Source organism: Rhipicephalus microplus, chromosome 4 (assembly GCF_043290135.1).
Source record: "Rhipicephalus microplus isolate Deutch F79 chromosome 4, USDA_Rmic, whole genome shotgun sequence".
NCBI classification, from domain to species: Eukaryota; Metazoa; Arthropoda; class Arachnida; order Ixodida; family Ixodidae; genus Rhipicephalus; species Rhipicephalus microplus.
In genome coordinates this window covers 32,502,095-32,526,839 of record NC_134703.1, presented here as the reverse complement: position 1 = coordinate 32,526,839, position 24,745 = coordinate 32,502,095, and the positions used below count along the sequence as shown (strand labels likewise).

The window sequence follows — 24,745 nt, the reverse complement described above, 5'->3', positions numbered from 1 at the left end:
CCAAGCGAAGTATATGCAGCACGTTACAAAAGGCGGGCACTCTTTAGGGTGTCTTTATGTCCCACAGCAATAATCGTACTATATCGTGCGTGTTTTTCTTACTTGACGCGGCCGGCGTTCAAGGTACTAGGAGTCTTGAACGACCTCTGTGCTTTAAACAAGGCATAGCACTTTTAATAGGAATGTGACGAGTGTCACCTTCTGGAAGGCAAACGCCAGTGAGCGTTCAAGCAAGTTTTCAAGAAAGGTAAGGGTTATTGCGGTGATAACCCCACCAGGGTTATTGCTGTGATACAAGACGACTCCCGTAAAGGTGCAGCTGTACTTATGAAGCACAGGCATGCGACGTGAAAATGGAATCGAGGGTTGTCCTTACCCCTGCGAGGCAGCGTGCAGCAGTGCTGCCGCTCAGTAGGGCCTGTTGGCGTCCTTGGGACGCTTCAGTTGCACTTTGAGCCGCTTCATTCCAATCTGAAAGCCGTTCATTGCCTGGATGGCCGCCTGTGCACTTGCCGGGTTGTCGAAACTGACGAAGCCTGCGCAGTGGCGACTTTGCATCAGCAGCGTGGTGGCACTTGTGACATACATGTACGCAAATTGCGCGCTCCTTTAAAATAAATCTATCCGAATATTATTGTGCATTGACGCTACATTATTCCAACGAGACTGCGCGATCACTAAATCAATTAGTTACAAGAAAAGCGCAGTTAAGTATCCTAAAGTTCGACCACTGTTTTACCGTGTGAGTTTGACCATAATGCAGAGAGGATTTCAAGAGAAGGCAACAGTGCGATGGGGAGATAGAGAGATAGGTGGGTTGACGAGATTAAAAAAAAAGGTTTACGGTGATAATGTAGCCGCAGCAAGCACATGACCGGGTTAATTAACGAAACACGGACATGTTTTTGTGCTGCAGTGTCAAGATGATTACGACAGAAAGTCTTACCAAAGCACTTGCTCTGGTTTGTGGCACGGTCGATGAAGACTTTGGCGCTGATCACATTGCCGAAGGGCATGAACATCTGCATCAGCTCAGCGTCTCCGAATTCCTGAGGAAGGTGGTAGATGAACAGGTTGCAGCCTTCGGGACCTGCGTAGCCGCAAACAGGGTGTGTCAGGTGTGGGAAAGAAGCCTGATATGACCACTGTGCTTCCATTATCCCGTGGTCACACAGAGGTAATCTAAGATATTCATAAATGCCACTGATTCGTAGGCTCACGGAGAACCTGGAAGGCAACTTTGACGTTCGAACGCATGTTATCTATACGCCAGATGCTGTCTTATTGTACGCTATACAGAGTGAAACATGGGTTCTGCTAACACAGATTAGCATTTGTTCCGAAAGTGCGGTCCTCAACGTTAGTTCTCCGCATCCTGTCGCTAAGAGCCGCATGTCATTAAACCAGTGCGTGGAGTGTTCTTTGCGATGTTATATATTAACTTATAAGCAGACAGATTCAACACCAAATCGCCAGCGATTGCCTCAGATTCAGGCAACGTTTGCAATTTTATACGGAAGGTCCCACGGAATCTCATCTGTTCAGGTTCGTTCAATCGCACAAGCTGCACCGACCAATGTTAAATGCATGAAACTAGTAGTCGTTTTGGTGACCCTATCAGAGTTCAGGCTTGGGAGTTCAGACTATATGGGAGTTAGGAAAGCAGTTCTCTTTAGTCGGCGCTGTCTGTGTTATTGAATACGCATAGTTTTTTTTTCTTGAATATACATACCTCATTGAAGTGTGTGAGGCACGCTGATTGACAGCCATCATTTCAGGAAGACGAAACAAACCATGCGGAATCGTAGGCACTCATTATGACAAGCTGCGTCGTGAGGCTTACCCTCTCTCTGAGTCTGAGGAACCACCGCCGGCTGCTGTGTGAGGGCTTGGGCGAACTGGCCATACGCCGCAGGGTAGGTGGCTGCGCAAAGATAATCACAATTGAGGCGGCTACCTTCGCGTTCCTTCTGAACAGAAAAGCATCAATACTCTCTTTTGTGACAGCTGATGAGAGGTCAATATCGGCTGTATCTGACTGTGAACCAATAGACAAAAACATAACCTTGTGATTAGCAAGGCATGCCCAATCTACAAGAAATAGAGCCCCGTTTTATATCAATATAGGCAGCTGTTTCATGCAACGAGGGCAAAGTCGTGCCACAGGAGCGAAATTCAGTGTTCATTTCCACAAACTAAGATGTTGGTCGGCGAACAAGCAGAAGTTATCAGCAGAATGTTCATTTTAATGAGAATTTCACGCTAAATAATACACGTGTTGGCCGACTTCTGTTTTGTTCTTTATGCGGATCCGTGCGCGGAACCAGACATAGAGGTACGCTCATTAAGGGCAACATCGTACTTGGAAGTTTAACCAGTTCGGGGCTCTGATTTGAGCAATCGGTGTTGGATGACGGATTTGCCGGAGATGCACTAAGAAGGGACGCTTACTGCAAGGTGTTTTTAAAATGGAACAAACTTAAGCGCTAGTTCACCCAGTGAGTATATCAGCACACACCTACGCGCTTGAGTTATTGAGCGCTAGTTCACCCAGTGAGTATATCAGCACACACCTACGCGCTTGAGTAACGAGACCTGTGCCGGAATATCAACGCGATAGACTTAAAACGCTTGGTGTGCAGAAATTCCGGTGTCGGTGTCATTGGTTGTGAGCTAAAGATCGTCATCCTGGCCCCTGATCGAAAATCCAGATGAAAAAAAACAACAAAAACAATCCGGTTCAAGTGAGATTCAAATTCCAAGTGCGTGGCAAGCAGGTGTTATATATACCATAAATGCATGTTATTGCTTGAAACTGCTTATTAAACAAAAAAAAAAATACATAGATGTTAATCAGAGGGAGGAGCCTCCTTAACGCAACTAATATTGCGACGAAGAAGCTTGGAATCGCGCCAGGCGTCGAAACTTGTGAATTGTGCAAAAAGTAGGTCTTTTAAAGGTTCACCCATTACAAAGTGCTCCATATTTAATCAGTATCAGCAACACAAGCAACAACAAAGAGAGTAGCTGCGCAGGTTCGCACGCTGCCTTATGGACGCGCAGTGGACCCTTCGTCACTGATTCGCAAAAAGAAATAACTATAACTTAGTGGAGGCTTAACAATGTACTTGCAGTAGGCTTCGTAGCATAGTTTTACGCTGCTAATGTTACGTGCACAGTCGTCAGTTTCCTGACGGCACGGGTGAGTCATGCACCGAGGGCCGAAGCGAGTCTATAACAGTTGAGATGCGAACATGGCCCGGTTAGGCTATAGCGCTCTACGAAGCTCAAATATCCATCACCTTTTTTTCTCTCTCTCTCATAAAATGCTATAAGAGGAGCCTCCGATGGCCGCTGTTATGAAACGTGCACCGAGCGCCACAGCGAAACGATCACCGCGCCGATATTGAATCGCGGATCGTAGTGACGTAACGAGTCCTCGTCGGATGCGCGAGCAACACACATATTAAGGCGCTGAGAGGGATATCAAAAAATTTTGAAAGCATTGCTCGCAGGAGTGTGCTGATAATAAGTACTACGTTCTGCCTAAAAAAAGATAAAGTCGAGTCTATCAACAGACTTCAGAAAAACACGTCAGGAAGTATGTAAGGTTTGTGACCTGTCTAACCACTCGCGAAAACTCACATTTTGTTGGCTGTATTAACTAGTAGTAGCGGTATGTAAATTGCCAGCGACTGCGTTGTGTGCGTTTCTGTGTGTGTGTATTTTGTAAGCGTTAGCTTAGGATTTCAAGCTCGGATTAGATTGATTTGTCTCCAAATAAGCTGCGTCTGCAGTTGGCCGTCACAGCGGCCGGGGCTCCAGCGAAAAAAACCTTCAGTGTGAATATTTCGTCGAGTAAGGAGAGACTGCTGGTCGTGGCCAAAGAGGCTTATGTAAGCATTCACTGCTACTATCACAGACTTCTCTTTGCAAGTTAATTCAGGAAAGCTCGCCTCTTCTCTATATTGGTATACGATTGGAAAAGGAGATCTTGGTGCTCAGACGCTCGTCTGCAGTTGTTGATGCGGATCGAATAAAGAGATGTGGCAGAAACAAACTCATAGAACAACGTAAATCGAACAACGTAGATAAGTGGCACAGACACACAGAAAAAAAAACCGACTATTCTACAAACTTAAAAGAATGTTAGGTCTCGAAGAAACGCGAAAAAGAGCCCGAAAAAGTAGTTGCAGTGACAAGAGACAAAATGTAGATGTGCATGTATTTTATATAGTGCTCTTGATTTACGATAGCGTCGAATTTCAAAGCAAGAAATGATTAAATCGAAAAAGTAGCCCTCAAACTAAATATGACGAAGACAAAGGTGACGTTAAATAGCCTGGCGAAACAGAAAAAATTTAAGATCGAAAATCATACGATGGAGTGTATACAGCAGTATGTGTACTTTGGACAACTACTCATGGACGAATCTAATAACAAACAAGAAATTCACCACAGAATACGAATGGGCTGGGGCATATTCGGCAAAAACTTCCCATTCTAATGCCAGGATATTCCGCTATCCTTAAAGCGAAAAGTATACGATTATAGCATACTGCGAGTTCTGACATATGGGGCTAAAACCTGGACAATAGCGAAATAACTAGATGAAAAGCTGAGGACTGCAAAGCGTGCTATGGAATGTGAAATAATATGAATGACATTAGGAGTTCGAAAGACGAAGAATAATTAAAGTAGCAGACGGGAGTAGTAGACATTCTAGTTAGTTGACAAAAAAAAAAAAAGATAGGCCTGACCTGGTCACGTAATGCGTAGAATGGACAGCCTATGGACCCTAAGGGCAACAGAATAGTTACCAAGCGATGGGAAGAGCAGTTGAGGAAGGAAGAGAGTGAAATGGAGAAACTAAATTACGAAATCCGCAGAGATCAAATGAAATCAGCTCGCACAGGATTGTGTAAACTGGAGAAAATTGGTGGAGGCCTTCGTTCTGAAGTGGATTGAAACAGGCTGAGAATGAAAATGATGATTTAATGAAGAAATTACCATTCCCGTCAGGTACCCGTAAAGTCCAATGTTGTCATCAGTTCAAATTAACGAAGGTTTCATGGCACTGAACTGTGTTTAACAAAGTTTTTCCACAAATAAACGAGTAAAAATATTCAGTGTTTGCTTGCCACTTTTCACACAGACAGCTTTTCCTCGGACGTAGGCGGGAACGCTATCGCGTTAAAACATCTAGATGCTAGGTGTGTGCGGATATTCGAGCTTCGAATTCGAATTCAAATAATACCCAGTCGAATAATTTGACCTACTTTCGCATAGCTAATATTCATAGTTTCGAATAATTCGGCAGGACGAATATGTGAAACACGACAAAGGCCAATGATGCAGCTTGGTTGGGGTGGGTGGCTCAAGCTAATGTTAACGTTGTTACAGTCTATAGGCCTTGTGTTGAAACGTTCACGAGTGTCCTGGTTCAAAGCAGGTCCATGTTTATTTGAAATACAAATTGTCATTTCCGCTCGTAAGAAAAAAGCATGATCAAAAATACAGGGCCACAAGTAAGCAACTATATCATCAGCTGTGCCATTCCTTCCCCACGCAGAACGTAACAGTGAAGGGGCACAATAACATTGAAAATGAAGTAGCTTTGCTTCCTAAAAACCTTGCTCAAGAACATAGTCACGGTTCCCCCTTTTTGGAGAACAAAAATAACTGACGCTCAAGACACCGTGATCTGAGGTTAAAATTAATTTTCTGCACAAGTTTTCTATCTACACAAGTAATGTATCTGTTGTATATGTTGAGTTGTTTATTGGGCGCATTTTTTTTTAAACTGCAGAAAACACCTTAACATCACCGCGAGAGAGGCTGAAGCCAGGTCATATATGGGACAGTTCGTGTCTGTGCATGACAATTTGTAGTATTTCATTAGCAAGAGCCAGGTCATATATGGGACAGTTCGTGTTTGTGCCTGACGATTTGTAGTATTTCAGTAGCAGTAGCTCACCGCATTATGTGCTTCAGGACAATGGCAGATTTCATTTATTGCTTTTTTTCTTTCTGTCAGTGTTGGACACCTTGCTTATTCGTTATATTATTCGATATTTGGCCCTATTCGACTCAAGTTTGACTTCAGATCGAATCTTATTATTCACGCATAAACTACAATCGTTCTCCTTATCCTTCAGCATTTATGGCTTGTCGTAGCTCTAGGAAGTCGTCTACGTCGTCTGTATCATCCGGACAAGACAGGAATCCACACTTTGGCCGCGTCCGCAGACTTTTCAGATCCGCCGGAGTGTATTAATAGCGGCAAACCAAATGCCATGGTGGCTTTCGCACCGCACTAAGCTACAATGTTAGATTTCGAGGAACCGAAAAAAATACCTTCGTCGATTTTACGAGCTTCCCGGTTTAACGAAGTCTTTCGAGCACCCTCATCACTTCGTTAACGAGTTTCAACTGTGTATAGTAATGTAACAAAACAGTCGTGAACTTCCTACATAAGGGGGCAATTAAAAAGTAGAAACCAAGCTAAAGTTGTTATCTTCTGTTATTGCAATGTAAAACAGGCCAGTCATCAGCTTGCGCACAAGTGTTGGGAAATAATTGTAGCGTGCACCATTGCAAACTCACCGCATCTCTTCACATCAAGCTTATAGTCAAACTCGATAGGCTCTGGCATTAAACACTACACCATGGCGACCACAGCATACATTTTACGTGACATCGCTCCTTGTATATAACTGCCTTTAGCGGGTGTGCCAAATAGAGACTGAGAGTATGTTAACTTCAGGATAAAGGGTATGTGGGATGGCAAACATTAATGCATTGTGCGGCCGGCGAGCTTGTACGCGAGGCCGCACAGAGCGTCGCAAAATTAGCATATGCAGATTGCATGTTTTCAGACATCGAGAAAGAGCACACTAATGAGCTTTTTCGCAATTCATAACAGCGAGCCAGTGGCACTTTGGCGAGCCTGTCCTGAAGCCAAAGTTGGCCGCCGGCACCAGCGTTTTACGCGTTGCACGTTAAACAGCGTGACGCTAATTAACAGGCAAAGAGGCGAGCTCGTACGCTGGCTGGCGACCATCCTCACCCTTTCTCTTGCGTTCGCCCTTTCTGCTTCGTTGTTTCACCGAGGGCTAGCTTAACGAGTGGGCGACTCGGAACAGTGAAGCCATTAAACAGCCATTCTTGGGCGCAAAAAAACATCCCTGCGCATGCTTCGCGTGCATGTCAAGCCTATTCTTCGAGGTGTACTACCCGAGTGAGACAACTTTCGCAAGCTCCTTGCATTCGAAGTCCCAAAGTACCGTTGTATCGCATGACGCGGGGTCCGCAGAGAGTTACTGAACGGATTTTGACTGCATAATGCGTCGAAGCACTTTCATCTACGTTCGTTCTTGGTTTGTAACAACGATATATAGCTACGTTATGCTCGCGTGCGGAACTAATACCCGGCGAAGTAGTAGTGGCCAGGCCGGTTGTAATGTGCTCTATCTGGATGACGAGAAGATAGATAGCACTTTGTAAAAGTTACACAGTATATATATATATATATATATATATATATATATATATATATATATATATATATATATATATATATATATATATATATATATATATATATATATATATATATATATATATATATATATATATATATATAATCCCGGTGGCATTTAAAAACCTCTCGAAGGGTACATTTCTGTGCAGCGGTCCATATACTACTAGCGTGCATCACACAATAACGATCACAGCAGATTCCAGGTAAGCGCGGTTGAACCCATCAGCAACAAGCGAGTTCTCTAAGGCAAGGTTAGAAGAGACTACGAAACATGACACTTCTTGAGCATTAAAAAAAATTAAGCGAAGGTGACGATTTTCATCGAGCAGCTTATTTTGCAGTCACACTGGCTGAATTTTTAACACGGCAATAATCTGGGTTTAGCGTATTATACATTTACTGTGACGGTCATCGAGTATACGAAACGCACATTGTGTTAGGAGTATAGCTTTCACGAAGGCGCCCTCTTTTTCGCATGTAGGAATGGCAGACACCTCCTGATGCGCCTCGTGCCACAGTCATACACCGAGAGAATCTCTACTGTGTTTCTGTGATATCTCTGTGAGCGAATGCAACGTTCTAAGCAACACGCTGAACAAGCTATAGACAATGGATTCTTTTCAGGGAAAAATATGCTCGAATCATGGCTCTATGCGTCGCGGGTTATTTATAAAAAGCGACGTGGTCATCTATATTGTTTTAAAGATAGACTCGGTTAAGCGATCGCTTGCAGGCTGGCAATAGAGCTGACACTTTCTTCCCTGATATTAAAAAATGTCTTTCAAGTCTTTCATTCTTTCTACCAGGGTGGGGTAGCAAACCGGACGCTTGTCTGGAGGACTTCCACGCCTTTGCGTCATTCTCACTTACTAGCAATTGTTTTTTGAAAGGCCATGTGTACCGTGTGCTCTACCCGTTTTCCGTGACTAGGTGAGAATACAAAAAAAGGTACGAATGATATTTTGGCATAGTTCTGATAAATCATCAGGTAATCGTGAGAATTGATCAATTGGATGCTAGCAACGCTGATACCGAGAAAAGAAACGGCTATCGCGTATCTCAAAAAGCATTGAGCGCATGTCGTGCGCTAACGCCCGACTCTTGATGTCGAGAAATGATCGCTGTGACGATTAAGCGCAATCTAACGTGATACAAACGAAGAAGACACACAGGGCGTGAGCTGATTGCACCCGTACTGTCATAGGAAAGCAGAGACGCTATCTACCCTTGTCCGTGTTTGCATTGTTCTTTCGTTTCCAGTCGGTTTAGTTTGCACGGAGTCAAAGTATTGAAAATTGAAAATCAACCGTTCCCGCAGTCTATCCCAGTGAAGATCGCAAGGGAATATGCGCATCCACAACGTATACTGCAATTCTGCAATGGTGTCCCGCCACGGTGATTTATATAGAGGCTAAGGCACTTGGTTGCTGACACGCTGGAAGCGCGGAATCGAATCCCGGCCGCGGCGGCCGTATTTTCGATAGAGAATAAAATGCTTGAGGCCCGTGTGCTTAGATTTAGTGCACCTCAAAGAACGCCAGGTGGTCGAAATTTCCGGAGCCCTCCACTACGACATCTCTCACGATCGCACGGTGGTTTTGGGTTGATAAACCCGAACAATTATTATTATTATTATTAAATAATAGTTATCGAGCGATCGTTCAATCCTCGATGGACCTTCGCGAGTACTCGGTGATGGCGATGACTACAGATGCAGTGCCGCATGCTAACGATAGTTATAGCGCGAGAACAAAACGACGACACAGAGACAAGAAGGACCCGAAAGACACTGTGTCGTCTCTGTGTCTCTGTGTCGTCGTTTTGTTCTCGCGCTGTAACTATCGTCATGCCATACCAACTGGCCTAAGCTGCCACACTCTTAAGCCGCACACTAGTTTCAATCGGTTTACGAAGTTTTGGAATGGGCTCGCAACAAAGCTGAAACGAGCTTGTGGTCTAACTCGCGCAAAGTGCTATAACGTACTTTTGCCTGAACATCTTTTTCGCGGCCAATTGGGGGGGGGGAGGGGGGGATGGGGAACTTTAGTGCGTAGCATAAAAGAGCGACTCACGGATGCCGGCGAAGGGCTGCAGCGCCGGGTAGGCCGCGGGCTGGAGGGCGTCACCGTTCGGAACTGCCTGGGCTGCGAGCGCGGGACAACGGGCATCTCAGACAACGAAACTGGCACGGGAGCCGCGCGGGTCCGACTCCCGGGCTCTGGCGGCACACGCGGAATCGACTAAGCACTCATGCGAGCGCCATGCTAGGTCTGGCGGCACACGCGGAATCGAGTAATAAGCGCTCATGCGACCGCCATGCTGGGAAATACGCGCTGGGAATCACGTTTGTTATTTATGTTTAATTCTTCCCGATTTGCTATGCGAGGTCAACAAACAGCAGCAAACGTATGCCTAAAAAAACATGTGCAACATATCGACAGTGAAGGGTATTATTAGGTACCAGATTGCAATGGAACACAGTAAAGGAAATCGAGCAGCCAGATCTTTGGGAGCCAGAACCAAAATCTATAATAAAGCCGAGGAAAGTCAGGGAGAAGTCATCTGTAACTTTTTATTGCAGGGTAAAAAAATATAGCTGTGGTAAAATTGAACTCGGGAAAAAACGAATGACCACAGGTGTGAGCCAGGCCTACAACTTTAACATTACGCCCGCGTTTCACAACGAACTGCGTTGTTTTCTGTGAATGAACGTATACGTGCATGAAGAACTAACCCGAATAATGTGAGACGTGCAGCGCCACTGATGTTGCGGTAAGTGTTTGCTTACTGATTAAACTAACGAGCGCAAAGTGCTACACACAAGCAGGTAGATCAAACTCACCGCCGGCTGCAAACAATAAACTCACGATACGCTCGCACAATGAACAGCGATGATAGAGGTGGACAAACGAAACACGTCGTTTCATCGCTTCGCCGCGATAACGCGACCTCCAAGTAGACAGCGATAAGGCAGAGCATACGAAACGATCAGCCTCTGCAGCCAACGCCGCGTATTACGACCATACCATGCGTCCAGCACACTAACGAGAGGAGGAGACGCACGGTTAAAATACTCCTATACAGCGCACTTGTCTCTCTCCAACACTCCGGCGCGTGCCTAGTCTTTTTTTTTTTTTAGGGGCGAGGCTCCTTAGGGCGTGGGCTGTGCGTCCCCTGTAGCATGTATGTAGCCACCTCTAGTTTAGTTCTTGCAGTGTTCACTAGATGGCGGTACCGTCCCCTGTATGTAGCCACCTCTAGTTTAGTTCTTGCAGTGTTCACTAGATGGCGTTACCGTCTCCTGTATGTAGCCACCTCTCGTTTAGTTCTTGCAGTGTTCACTAGATGGCGGTACCGTCTCCTGTATGTAGCCACCTCTCGTTTAGTTCTTGTAGTGTTTACTAGATGGTGGTACTTGTAGCTGATGATGAAAAGATGCAAGATGTTATAAACTAGAAAGCGGTACTTGTAGTTGATGAAAAACGCGAGATCTTATAAAATAGGAATGATGTCACATATGGCGCCTGTCATTGGTTGAAGGCAATCGTTCGATTTAGTGCGGCGACGTACGCTATGGGGAGCGATGTAATAAAATCGAGTGGGCAAAATGTACAGAGGATTCATGGTTTACCAGGTTTACCTCCGGAGCTTCGCCCACTCATCATCATTCACTTCGTGGATATGGCGGAATTTTTTTTCTTCACCAAGCCAACGGCCCACTCCCCTCAATGTCATCGCCCATGATGGTCGAGGTGGTCCCCGTAAGCGCAATCCCTCGTTCCACCCCTAAGTTCACATTGCAGCATATACGAAACATCCCAGCGACAACGGCGGCGAATCTGTGTCCCGAGCTTCAATACGGGAAGCGGTGTGTCTCAATGCTACCAGGAAACAAGGTTCATTGCCATCGCACAGACCACCTACAATTTTTTTCTTCCTACCTATAGCAGACAAATGATGATGTCATTCGACTATAGCTAAAGGCCACCGGTTCAGTCGCGGCCACCACAATTCGCACAGCGTTTAAATGGAACAGAAATGCAACAATCCGCAAGCGCGTGAATTTAATGAGACATTTCGCTTCTCTACAGTTTGCGCATGATGAAGAAGCAAAAATCACACTGCAGCGAAAGACGTCGTTCTTTGTTGCCCTAGTATGCCACGTTTTTCTGCGTCGCAGTTGTAGTAATTGAACTTGAATGTTAATAATACTCGTTAACAAACCACAGCCAGTCAATAGTTCCTTTCCTTTCACTTATATTCAGATTATATATTCACACATCATTCACCCGAACATCGAAGGACGGCAGCAATCCGCCTTTTCCATTTTCCTGCGGTATACAATGTAACGTTTTGGTAGGCTTTGATAGGGATCGGGAGAACTGGCATTGCCAGAACGAATGCCTCCGAGACCAGGAGAAGTTTCGCGGCATTTCTGCTAGGGAAGGGTGAATGCACCACGGCATCGTGGAAAAGGAAGATTTCGAAAGTATGTTAGAAGACATGGGTGCGTGTGTGTGTGTGTGTATGTATGTATGTATGTATGTATGTATGTATGTATGTATGTATGTATGTATGTATGTATGTATGTATGTATGTATGTATGTATGTATGTATGTATGTATGTATGTATGTATGTATGTATGTATGTATGTATGTATGTATGTATGTATGTATGTATGTATGTATGTATGTATGTATGTATGTATGTATGTATGTATGTATGTATGTATGTGTGTGTGTGTGTATGTATGTATGTATGTATGTGTGTGTGTATGAGTGTGTGTATGTATGCATGTATGTATGTGTGTGTGTATGAGTGTGTGTATGTATGTATGTATGTATGTATGTATGTATGTATGTATGTATGTATGTATGTATGTATGTATGTATGTATGTATGTATGTATGTATGTATGTATGTATGTATGTATGTATGTATGTATGTATGTATGTATGTATGTATGTATGTACTCAGTAACCTCCAGCACACTAAATGGTGGCGATAAAAAGCTTTTGAGTAATGCTTTCTTATTCATTATTGTGAAACTATTTTCCCGTTGCAGTGTGAATTCTGACAATAACCGCTCGAGGGGGTTGGTTGGTAAGATATCGCTGGCAGCTCGGTATGACTTTACTATAACATGTTGAGCCGGCGTACTTAGGTTTTCATAACATTAATGAACGCGCAAACTGCTTTATTTCGAAGGTAAAAGATATAGTTATAACTTATAAAATATAATATATAAATATACGCAAAATATAGGTTCAGCGAATTTCGCTTAGCTTGTTGACATTGTTTCGTTATCTTAATTAACTGTTATTGCCGGTGTCTGCGTCAAAAAGACTTGCGGAGTGATAAAAGAAAGCGAAGTCGCCCACCACAGAACAGTGAGTCGCAAAGTGACCTACCTTCTGTATGAAGATGGCTGGGCAATTCTTGTAGAATGACTCGAACGGCGTCGGGAGGCCCGGAATGCACTGCAAACAAGTAAACAAACAAGCAAACAAAAAATAGTGATTATGTACTAACGTGGTATAAATATAAAGGCAAGAATCGGTAAAGCATGGCAGGCTCGCGGTAATGAAGTGCAACCAGCACGAGCGGGAATATCTTTAGCGATAGATGTGCAGTCGAACGTTCCGCTTTCTTAGCTTATCGGTTAATTCACGATCCCGACTGCCGTAATTGTGAAGTTTACTTAACGAAAAGGATATGGTGTCGTATCACATACATACAGCAGGAGAACGACAGAACGAAGTGTTCGAGGGTTGTATTTTTTTTGCGTGCCAAAGAAAGCACACGAAAAAAATATTGGTACTTCTGTAAAAGTAATTTATCGTGTCTTACAGTTACTCACTGGTAGTGACAGCTTAGTGTTTGAGATGTCGCGCTGCTAAGTTCGGGGGCGTGGGTTCGACTGCGATCCTCACTTGCTGGATTTGGAGGGAGAGAATGGGTGAAACACACAATCTCGGGTAGTGAAAATTAATTTGGAGCACTGCCAATGTGGCGCCTGATATCAGAAGCGCACAATTCAATTTCGTTTTTCTGCTTCTGTTACATTCGAACTCCAAAGAGTCGGTGATCGTAACGCGATAAACTCGTCGAGCCAACGCGCGGATGCTTACATGGATAGTGAGGCATGCCGTTAGTGTAGACTTCACCCGCCTGTCCATTCGCCTGAGCCACTGTGAAACTGGTCACGGTCGGGGACGGGAGTGCTCCGTTCACCGGGTGCGTCGTGGCGCCTGGAAGACAAAAGACGCGACACAACGCGTCCGTCAGCTTTCCGCATGCGCAGTTCTCGGCGCGTCGGAAACGACGAGCTGCTAAAGGCCCGACCAGACGCGTCCGTCGCAGCGCGTCAGCGCGTGGCTTTTTTGACGCGGCGCCGCGCCGTTTTCCCTACAGAGAGAGAGGGAGCGTGTGTCTTTTTGTCGCGGCGCCGCGCCCTCTTTCTCCATATGGGAGAGGGCTCAACGCCGCGCCAGAAAGACGCACGCTGACGCGCTGCGACGGACACGTGTGGTCAGGCCTTTAGTTGCCTGACAAAGCTCGCGCGCGCGCTACAACACGAATAAGAGTGAGTATTCTCAACAACACGGATTCTCCACATCAATAACAATAAAAGTCAGCGTTCGCAACACATCGAGTGCTGCTGTGCAACGCGAATACAATGAGTAAATGCATCAGAACACGGCACAAGAAGGTGGTCAACCTAGAGCGTTTGGTGGATTCACATAACGAGAAATGCGCAGAAAAGACGCTTTAAGCTCGCGAATTTTCGCGGAATAGTTGAAAATTAAATACTAGTCTACTCAATTCCCTTTACTCTAAGTTAGTGGTACATCCAAACATATTATTTCAGGCTCAGAAAATTCAGGCGCTTCCATACCACTCACTGGTGATGTCGGAAATGTTCCTCGCTCGTTTCAAGTTCAGTGGAATAATGCCTCACGACACACAATGAAGCAAGAATAAAAATAAAAAATTAAACTTGCTTAAAAATAAACAAAAATAAAGTAGAAGTTTGGAGGTCATAAGGGCCTCATTGGTCTTGATGAAAAACGAAGATGCACGATCCTTATATATGTTGAAAAAAATGGCTCTGTAGGCATTGTACGCGTAAGGGCTGCAGTTACACGGACACCAAACACATTGGCAAGTAACGCGACACACAAAAGCCATTTTCACAGGAACGCTGAAATCAATAGTAACTACAGTAGCAGGGTAAGTTCTTCCGTAGACAGATCAAGGTTATTCACCTTTCACCGGAGGAGTTAGACGTACGTATGTCCTCGCTATATGATGTAATCGCACATTGAAAGAAAGAAGAGCCACACCCGGTAAACTTCAGATGACAATATGTGGCCTAATAATAGGCGCCACGCGTCGGCCATGCAAATGGCGTGCATATCGCTTGTTTTGTGTGCAGCCCGTTTCCACATACACAGACAGCGCTCTCGCGTCTCTTCATCCATCTGCGTATTACAATGCCCTAATTAATATTACGCTTTCTTAGCAAAACCACCAAAGCGTGTTGCTATATGGGACTTCCCTTCCGACAACGTGAGCGGTGTTTAAAGAGGCGAATCGTATGCCTTGACCGTGATGGACATTTGCTCAGTGTTAACCATGCTACTCACTACTTCATCCACATCTGCTGGCGTTTGAATTGATAAGACAGCCTAATGAGTCTGACGTGCTTGCAATGAGCGCAGAAAGAAAAAATAGTCACCCCGTCACGGGCCAAAAAAAAAATTATGAAGATGATCCCAGCGGTAACTGGTAATCGGCCTTTTATTATTGCTCTTTGTAGTTGTTTTTTCAAGATGTTCCATTACGAACTGACTCAGCTATAGCTGTTTGTTGCAATAACGGGCAGCTGTACGCATTCATGACTGAGTGACGCGCCGAACAATCCGCTTGCTTGTCCGAAACAATAAACCTCATTTCGGCTAGCACAAATATTTTTTTTTCTTTCTTTCGATGCCCAGATAGACACAGTCTCGGCCCCTTAGGACGGTAAGTTGGGCCAGTTGGTTATGATCCATCGTGAGCGTCGTCTTTTCTTTCTATTTCGCTCTTTCCCTGTCTGTGTTTTCTGGTGTTGCGCTGCCAGTAAATAAGTCGGCCCCTCAGGTTTTCTCTCACGACCCCAGCACAGAACGTCTGCTGGAATCCACTACGTGGAGCGCGCGAGACAATGTAAAAATAGCAAAGAAATACGCGCTTTTATTTATATACTTCTATTCGCACCTCTTTTCCGTGCGTTATTGCTACACCGTAATTAACTTCATTAAGCGATGCAAGCCAAAAGCTACCAGAACGAATTACTCGTCAAAACTCGTCAACTTTTAATTTTACTTCCATGTCCCGCAACCACTCGAACAGGCTTAGCGACAACGCACACTTCCTAAGAATCTCGACTCAAGCATATAGAGCACGTTTCTGCACTAGAGAAGTTCGCGAGAAAATATTCGGGGCCCAACATTTTGCACTGGTTGCTCTGACATGACAAACGTCACGAAAATTATCTCGGAAAACACCGCGCTATTTGTTAAAAAAAATTATGTTCAGGGTGGACAGAGACGCACATAAAGACCGATTATGCAGCAAATCGTTTAAAGTTAGCACGAAGTTTTAACGTCGAACACGTGCGGAACAAGACGCCTCGTCGTTTTTAACCTTGTGAAATAGCCGGCCAGAAGCAGCCCACGAAAGATATGAACGTGCTGAAGGCACGCTTTCGGCATACGGCGGCGCACAATATGTCACTCCATGCCAGTTTCGACTTAATCGAGGGCGAAGTTAAAAAGCAAAAAAAAAAAACAAAGAGGAGAAGCTGCATCGAGTGTACAACTCATTCAAGCCACATTTATAGCTGCGCGTCCCGAAAGGCGGCTTTCCCACGCAGTTCGCGCATTTGGGGCGGCACTCTTCGACGTGAGGGCAAGCGCGCGTTGTTGCGCCTCTAAGCGGCATGACAAATGAACGAGACGAGAGAGACAGAAGGAGAACGAATCAGAAGAAAAACAAAAGCAGCCAATCGCGTCCCTTCGCTCCGTCAGCGGGCGAACCACGGCGCGAGCAACCAAACGCCGAGAACCACCGCAGAAATCGGCGAGTGCATCGCAGGTGTGTATATGCAGCTCCCGTCAAAAGCTCGTCCCTTTCCCCGCCACGCGGAATGAGTAACGAGCCTCGGTTCCGTGCCAGACACACGTCGGGCACTTCGCTCAACTGCGCTGGGCAACTTGTGCCTGCGGTGCTAGTGCGGCGAGGCTGCGCAGACCGATGGAAACAAGAAGCGAAGCGCGAGGGCGCATCGGTTCTGCGCACGGCCCAACGTGCTGTACGAGCGGTTCGAGTGCGGAACATGTGGCGATGTCGTTAAGAGCGGCATGCAAGAGCAAACGAAATAACTCGCTCGTAAGCGCTGCTAACTTTCCCCTCTCTTTTTTTTTCTTTTGCAGAAATCTAGAGCCAGCGCGATACGCAGAGCGATAACGGGCAAAGAAAGTAGCGAAGGGCTCAATGGGAGTTTGATGCATCTGATGCAACGGCGGCTGCTGGTACAGTGTGGCTGAGCAGTATATACGTTCACCATACGCTGACCATACCAAAATGAAAGTAAAAACGAAAAGACGCGATAGCAGGGAAAAACGAAGCCGCTGCTGCTACTTTCGAAACCGTCCACGGCGAAAGCGATCGGAAAAGAGGCACACAGCAACCAATGCAGGCACGGCTCTCTCGTTCATCCGGAGCACTTCAATGCTAGACTGCGTTATAAGCTGAAGTTACACTGACAGGGTGTGTAAACATGGACACAAGCCATGATACCACAAATGCCGTTTTTATCGACATATTCGTGTGGTCTCAACGCTCATATTGGGACGGATTACCAGCGAAGTTGTATTTGGGTTGGCGCTGCATATAGACGCATCTGCGCTCGTTTCTCTAGATTATTTTACTGCAGACGGTTAGATTAGATTTGTGGGGTTTAACGTCCCAAAACCACCATATGATTATGAGATACGCCGTAGTGGAGGGCTCCGGAAATTTCGACCACCTGGGGTTCTTTAACGTGCACCCAAATCTGAGTACACGGGCCTACAACATTTCCGCCTCCATCAGAAATGCAGCCGCCGCAGCCGGGATTTGAGCCCGCGACCTGCGGGTCAGCAGCCGAGTACCTTAGCCACTAGACCACCGCGGCGGGGCAACTGCAGACGGTGACATCCTTCATCGTACGCATGGTCTTACGACGAACTATTTGGTTTTTTGCGCCGTCCCGCTTCTGCTGTTTGTATTCGCGGTATATACCGATGTCGACGTCTCGTCGCTTCATTAGCTTTTTTTTTTCGTCGTCTACGCGCTGCGCCACCTCCATGGCCTCGTTCAATTTTCCGCAGGGTTCTACGTCATTAAACAGCAGCGCCGTCGCACAACGTCAATGCCAAGATTACTAGAATAGGTTATCAGAATTACTAGATCACATTACTTGAATTCGTTCTAGGGACGTTGGTCGAGGCAATCTCCACCGCGTGGGTGCGCTCCACCAGCTGCGCTAGAGAGTTATAGTATACCGGGAGTACCGTGATACCGGAATCGAAGTGCGCATGCGCAGATACGTACGTTACGCTTACCGCACGCGCGGTATTTTTCAGATTTAAGGTAGCGGAGGTGCACGTAGTGTACTTAAACATGGCGGAACTCTCGGACGCCCGTTTCAAAGTGATTTTGGCGTAGTTGTTGAAAGATTCACCTTGTTCGCAGCAAACAACTGTTCAAACTGGCTTCGCTTGCTTTCAGTTAGCTTCGATGACTGAGTATTACGGATAAGTTGGCGTAGTTTTTGAGACAGCTTCCAATTTCGAACGCGCCTAGGCCTATCTACAAGATCAATGTAAAGAAATCGGCAACGTAGATGTTTTCGCGTTTTGTACGTGGTTCATATTTATTTACTTTTATTATCACAAAAATAAACTTCTAACAATGCTTCGCGCGGTGGCATAGGCCTCGTTTTCTTTTCATTTTCACTGTTTAACTTATCAACCATCTAATAGGTGGCGCCACCATCCCACTTGGGGGCACGTAAACGACGTAAGCGCTATTTCGCTAAACTGTAAGACGCTGCCTACAACGAATGTTTGCTGCACGGTAGCGCCATTCCCTTAACATACGCTATCACGCTAACGCTAAACTATAACTGTCTGCTGTCTGCATTGTTGCCTATATATACTCTGTGGGGGTGCTGACACCCCCTGTAAAGTTGTTTGCGTTGCGGGACGCACGTGTCTTGCCCTAAAGCCGCATTTCGTGTTACAACCATCGGGCGGTAGGTGGCGTTGCGTTCGCGTTGATCCCCATGATCATCATCATTATAGTGTAGCGCCAGCGTTGACCACTGGCGGGAAGGCAAGCCTTGGTGGCGGGTGAGAGTTGAGCGAGTCTCTTCTGCGCATGGTGGTTGCCACGAACGGTTGTCTCTAGCGTGGGTCCCCGGTGCGTGGCACCGCGGGCTGCGCGTCGGTGGCCCTCGTGGTAAATCAAGCGTTGGCGACGCCATCTTGGGTGTGTTATTGTGTTTGTCATGTTCTGGGGTATTGCGTGCGGATGTCCTAGCGTGTTGATAACGATTGATGTATCGATTCGGCGGACGATATCGTCGTTCTAAATTAAGTAAACAAATGTATGTTGTTTTGGTTTGTACCGACCACGTCTGCTGTGTCCGTTCGCTCCAAGCTCGTGGCGCGTGCTCCTCAATTCGAGACCGCACAACTCTATGAGTACGTATACATATGTCAGCACAGCAACGCAAACATGCCGTATGAACGAAATGACGCACAAATGACCCGACAAGAAATTTCCTTTACACCTCGTCCCGACTGTAATAAATTCTTTAAAATTACACGCAAAGAGCCGACGTAACCCGCGAAAGCATTAGAAATTACAAATGGCTCATTTAACCATATGGTGTAGTAGCGCAAATTTGACGGCGACGAAGAGGACAAGAAAACACGACACTCGCTACACTCGCAACTAACTCGCAAAAATTAGTTGCGAGTGTCGTGTTTTCTTGTCCTCTTCGTCCCCGTCAAATTTGCGCTACTACACCATATGGTTAAATGATGTCTCACCAACTAGCCCAGCTCTCAACCCTACTGAACTACAAATGGCTCACTGCTAGGCTGGAGCAAAATAAAATGAAAGAATGAACGGCACTGCCTTATGGCTAACGCAACTCGGGCGAAGGCGAACACTCACCGGAGGTAGGCGTGAGCGCGGGGCTGGCCAGTCCGTTGGGCATGGCGCCGATGGTGGGGATCTGTGCGGCGGCCAGCGCTGCCATGGGGTTCATGTAGCCTCCCTGGGCGGCCGCCATCAGCGCGGCTTGCTGCTGCATCAGCTGGCACCGCGTGCCACATTCATCAGTTCACGCGCAGGGATGACACCCCGTCCGTAATCATAACAACACATTCTTATACTGGCTCATTCTGTGCAGAGGACGCACGGACAGACTTTTTTTCGAACGACATGCACAGTGGAAGCCCGCTACAACGAGCTCATAAGAAAACAAATCATAGCAGGGGAGCAAATAAAAGTTTATCCAATCCAAAAAATAAAAGTTTATCCAATAGCAGGGGAGCAGCTTCCTTAAGAGCGAAGCTCTTCAAGCGTTGGGTAAAATATTGTCCGCGAAATAATACTCTGCGCCATTGCATAACACGCGTGGCTAAACTATAAATCATAACGTGTTCTTGGAAGGTAAAGCCCAAACAACAACAACAACAACAACAACAACAACAACAACAACAACAACAACAACAACAACAACAACAACAACAACAACAACAACAATTATTATTATTATTATTATTATTATTATTATTATTATTATTATTATTATTATTATCTGTCAGAGCCTCCTTCAGGCCACACAGCTTATATAGCTCCCCTTTACTTATAAGACGGAAAGACATAAACTTGTAAAATTTTGTTCCCCTATTCCAGAATATCAACATGCACGTATATGATTGAGAGGGCGATGCATACCGTAGCCGTGTGATACAGCGCTCTTCCGACGTGAGGCAGGTACTGCGCCTGCTCCCCGGTGGTCGCCGGCAGTTGCTCCTGCGAAAAAATAAGAGGCGCCGCGGCTATAGTTTTCTGCCTGCACCTGTAGCACATGCGAGTCGCACGACAGGAGAGCTGCTTTCGCAAATGGTCCATAGAGCGCAGAAGGATGGCCATCTTCGTCGGCCTTTTAGCAGCTCACAGTGAGACCTGTCTGTGAACGAATGATTATTCATTTACGTCGTACAAATAATCGTACACTCCCCATAACGTCGCTCCTGCTATCGAGTTCACGAAAAGCAAAATAGTTCGAAAGAAAGCTCGCCACAGTTTCAGCAACGGAAACAGCAAACAAGCCGACGCAAAGGCCGGCTATCGACGAAAATCACGCATAGTGGTGCAAAAGAAAGATATATAAAACTTATTTGCACATGTGCAGGTATGGTAGCACCACCTATTAATTCGATACACACATGTCATTCCCCGCGAGAGATAACTGTTAAGCTCTTTCGTTACCGCGCCTATTCAAATCTATTACCGGTGATCGACGTTTAGGATCGTCGATTTTGGCATGCTGAATTCGTTTCTCGTGTACCCAGCACTTTCTAGTAGTTAGTCCCGCCACTCAACTTTCAGAATCAATTTGAATTTGCCCGTTTTGACAACATGGTGATTTTCGACAGATTTTTGCGCGAATCAATGTGCGTGTGTTGTTGAGAAAATGCAGTTGGCTGGCGAACCTGTCCAAAATTGCGTGCCACTCATGTTTATGCTACAGTATACCATCTGTAGCATCTGTACCATCTGTACCATCTGTGTAGTGGATGTATACCATCCACTATACATCAAAGTTCTGTAACCGAAAGCACCTTTGCAAGTCAAATATCAAATTAAGCTGTCAGCTTCGCAATCTGACGGAGTTGACCAGTAATTTTACCAGAAAGTCATGCCAGCTATTAAGTAAACAGCTGTTGCTAGGAGCCAGTAAAAATTTCTTTTACAAAAAATATTCCAGAGATGCGCCATAGGTATAAAGTGTAGAGGTGGCCTTCTTAGCCGGTTTCCAGGAGCTTTGATTTCGCTTATATTGTTATGCAGGGCTGCATCTAGTGTCACTTGTCGCTTCTATGGCGTCGTTGTCACGCACGCATGGGTGCGCGCCTGCGCTGAAAACACACACACACACACACACACACACACACACACGCACACCCACACACACACACACACACACACACACACACACACACACACACACACACACACACACACACACACACACACACACACACACACACACACACACACACACGCCGATCGAAAGTGTCTTGAAACCACACCCGAAATAAATGAGGACGAGTTTAGAGTCCGAGGATGAGAACAGCTCAGCTTAAAGTTTTATGGTTACGGTGTTTTGCGTCAGCCTCGGACATCCACAGCCGTTCACAGGTTTGTTTGTTTGTTTTACTCAAGTTATCTCCTCCATCACCAGTGCGCAGCTGCTGACCTTTGTGCACAATCTTATAGCTACTCTGGTTACGTCCGAGGTCCTCCCGTCGCTGGGGCGCGGTGTGCAAGCGCCGGCTGAGGAGCTTCTCCTCACGACACCGGAGCACATCATGGCCCTGATTACGGAACTTCACGAAAAGTTTTAGAACTGCTCACAGTATTGTTCTTCTTTTTAATACAGTGTGCAAATGCAAAAAAAAATTCTTGGATGCATAAACTAGAACGACAAGCTATGCGGAGTGAGGTGGCTCATGGTGGCGCTAGACGAAATACCAAGGTTCACTCGACATATCTTTTATAGAGAGATTATTCACATCACGGGAATTAATCCATCTATACTGAAACACGTGCAGGCTCTTATCACAAAAAATTACATGAAATTACTGAGAAAAGTGTACTAGTTTACTTGTGTCTCGAGAAAAAAAAATAGAGCAATGCTTCACCGCATGGCACGTCGCGTGGCCTATACGAGTGGTGCTTCTTATTACCTCGCAACGCTTAGAGAGGGGCACGCTGCCGCAGTCACGGTAATGGGTTCCAAGGTGTCCTTGAGCCTCATTGTGCACATTATTATCATGCTCTCTTAAACGGTCAATCAAGCCCCTCCCGGTGTGCCCTATGTATATCTTACCGCAGTGTAGCAGAAGAATATACGCGACACCAATAGCACAAGGAACAAAGGGCATTTTGTGTTTCACAGCGCATCTTACTCTGCATCAGCAGGGTGATTCTCCAACTTACAAGAGAGAGAGAGAGAGAGACAGAGAGATAAATAGAGAGGAAAGGCAGGGAGGTTAACCAAGCTTGGCTCGGTTGGCTACCCTACACTTGGGGTGGGGGAAAAGGGGAATAATAGAACGAAAAGAGACAGAAAAGAAGAGGAGTAAGAAAGAGAAGCATAGTCAGCTCGAAACTACACAGCACGGCCTCGCACAGTTCTTTCACAAGCGGTCGTGAAGTTTGGTGTTCCTTAAAAAGTACAAGAGGGCTTTCGTGGCTTTGCGCGTATGGGAAGCCGTCGGCCAAGGTCCCAGGATCTTCTCCAACTTACAAAGTTTTAATAGCGTTTCCGGGGTGGAAAATACAACAGTGATACCAGCGCTCTTTTCTATCCTCGTTTATTGCTTTCGTAGTCACGCTGTAACTATTCCTAGGTTGCACTGTTCGTATATCCAGGTGCCTTGGTTTAATAAAAACACCAGACATTACCAAAACACCGCAGAATTACAGTATTATCTGTTATGCGCTGCAAAAACATGTTTTTTTTTTATCAAAATGTGTCCGTGGTTAGCTTGCACTACGCCAGTGAGACCAGTTTATCAGTTTGTTGATGTCGTACGGTTCTCGTGCACTAAATCTATCGAGCTTCATAGTATATTTCCTACAAAATGGAAGAGAACGTCTAGCGAAAGGTAGTTTCGTTCACAAAAAATACTGGCGCAGCGAATCGTTTACTGCTCCAATAACGCAGTCAGGGTTTGCAAGGTTGGATATTCCGGCAGAACAAATCCGTTTAAAATTTCCGCATCAAGTAACACTCAATTAATTAAAAAGAGATGCCTCTGCATCTTCACCATCTAAAAGTCCCACATAGCTCAATCATCAAGATCACCCGTATACACTAATAAATAAATTCTAAGCGCTCAAGCAGACGAGGACAAAAAAAAAAAAACACGTATGAGGCAAGCCCATAGTCATCGCGCACATATAGGTCATCGCATGTTTGAGGGGTTCGAGGATTGAAGGAGGAAAGACAGGGAGGTTAGCCAGTTCTCAGATTGAGCGCTTAGAATTTATTCATCGTGTCCTACTAACACGCCCGTCCCGCCGTGGTGGTCTATAGTGGCTAAGGTACTCGGCTGCTGACCCGCAGGTCGCGGGATCAAATCCCGGCTGCGGCGGGTGCATTTCCGATGGAGGCCGAAATGCTGTAGGCCCGTGTGCTCAGATTTGGGTGCACGTTAAAGAACCCCAGGTGGTCGAAATTTGCGGAGCCCTCCACTACGGCGTCTCTCATAATCATATGGTGGTTTTGGGACGTTAAACCCCACATATCAATCAATATCGATACTAACACACCCGAACCGCCACAATTGCACGTGTAAACTAAAGGAGTTATGTCGCAATGAAGATACTTTTTAGTTTTCCTTTTTCCCCGTGTTGTCTGCGAACGGAATCACCTAAGTGGAGCTACAACAAACACAGTACCCCATTGTGATTTTGTCAAGTTTTTGAAAGACGAACTAAGTAGTTACGAACAAGATTTAGTTCGTGTACAATCGACAGAACTTTGTTCTCTAAAATGCCGCTTGTATCTGTTATTATTTAGTTGAGACATTGTAATTCTGTAATCAATTGTAATATCGTAACATCTACATTCAGTTGTCTTTCTTTAAATGCATGAAATATTGTAATATATGCACATTAAAACTGCTTGTTCGGTTATAGCATATTCACCAAAGATTGCGCATGATTAGGTACATAATTTTTATATTTCTTGTACGGGCTAGGTTGATCACACTGTAACTGTCACTGATTGTAACTATTGTTCACGCTTCCGATTTTTTTTTTCACTTTTGTACACGTCTACATCGCAAACTAGTGCGTCAT

At 45.5% G+C, this 24,745-nt stretch overlaps 1 protein-coding gene across 6 annotated transcripts in view; it reads right to left on the bottom strand.

Annotated features, from left to right (window-relative positions):
• The window catches only part of bru3 (CUGBP Elav-like family member bruno 3), a 505,232-nt gene that overhangs the window by 7,086 nt on the left and 473,401 nt on the right, over nt 1–24,745 (bottom strand). For 3 of the 6 annotated variants that reach the window (XM_075892463.1, XM_075892460.1, XM_075892461.1), the window contains exons 6-13: nt 20,606–20,683; nt 19,817–19,958; nt 13,675–13,794; nt 12,955–13,023; nt 9,616–9,687; nt 1,844–1,924; nt 947–1,090; nt 377–536 (exon numbers count right to left, since the gene is read on the bottom strand). In XM_075892463.1, the coding sequence (XP_075748578.1) occupies nt 409–536; nt 947–1,090; nt 1,844–1,924; nt 9,616–9,687; nt 12,955–13,023; nt 13,675–13,794; nt 19,817–19,958; nt 20,606–20,683 (834 nt within the window). In that variant the 3' untranslated portion in view covers nt 377–408. The remainder of the gene's footprint in view (nt 1–376; nt 537–946; nt 1,091–1,843; nt 1,925–9,615; nt 9,688–12,954; nt 13,024–13,674; nt 13,795–19,816; nt 19,959–20,605; nt 20,684–24,745) is intronic. The other 3 variants (XM_075892462.1, XM_075892464.1, XM_037422686.2) reach the window with 3 other exon arrangements.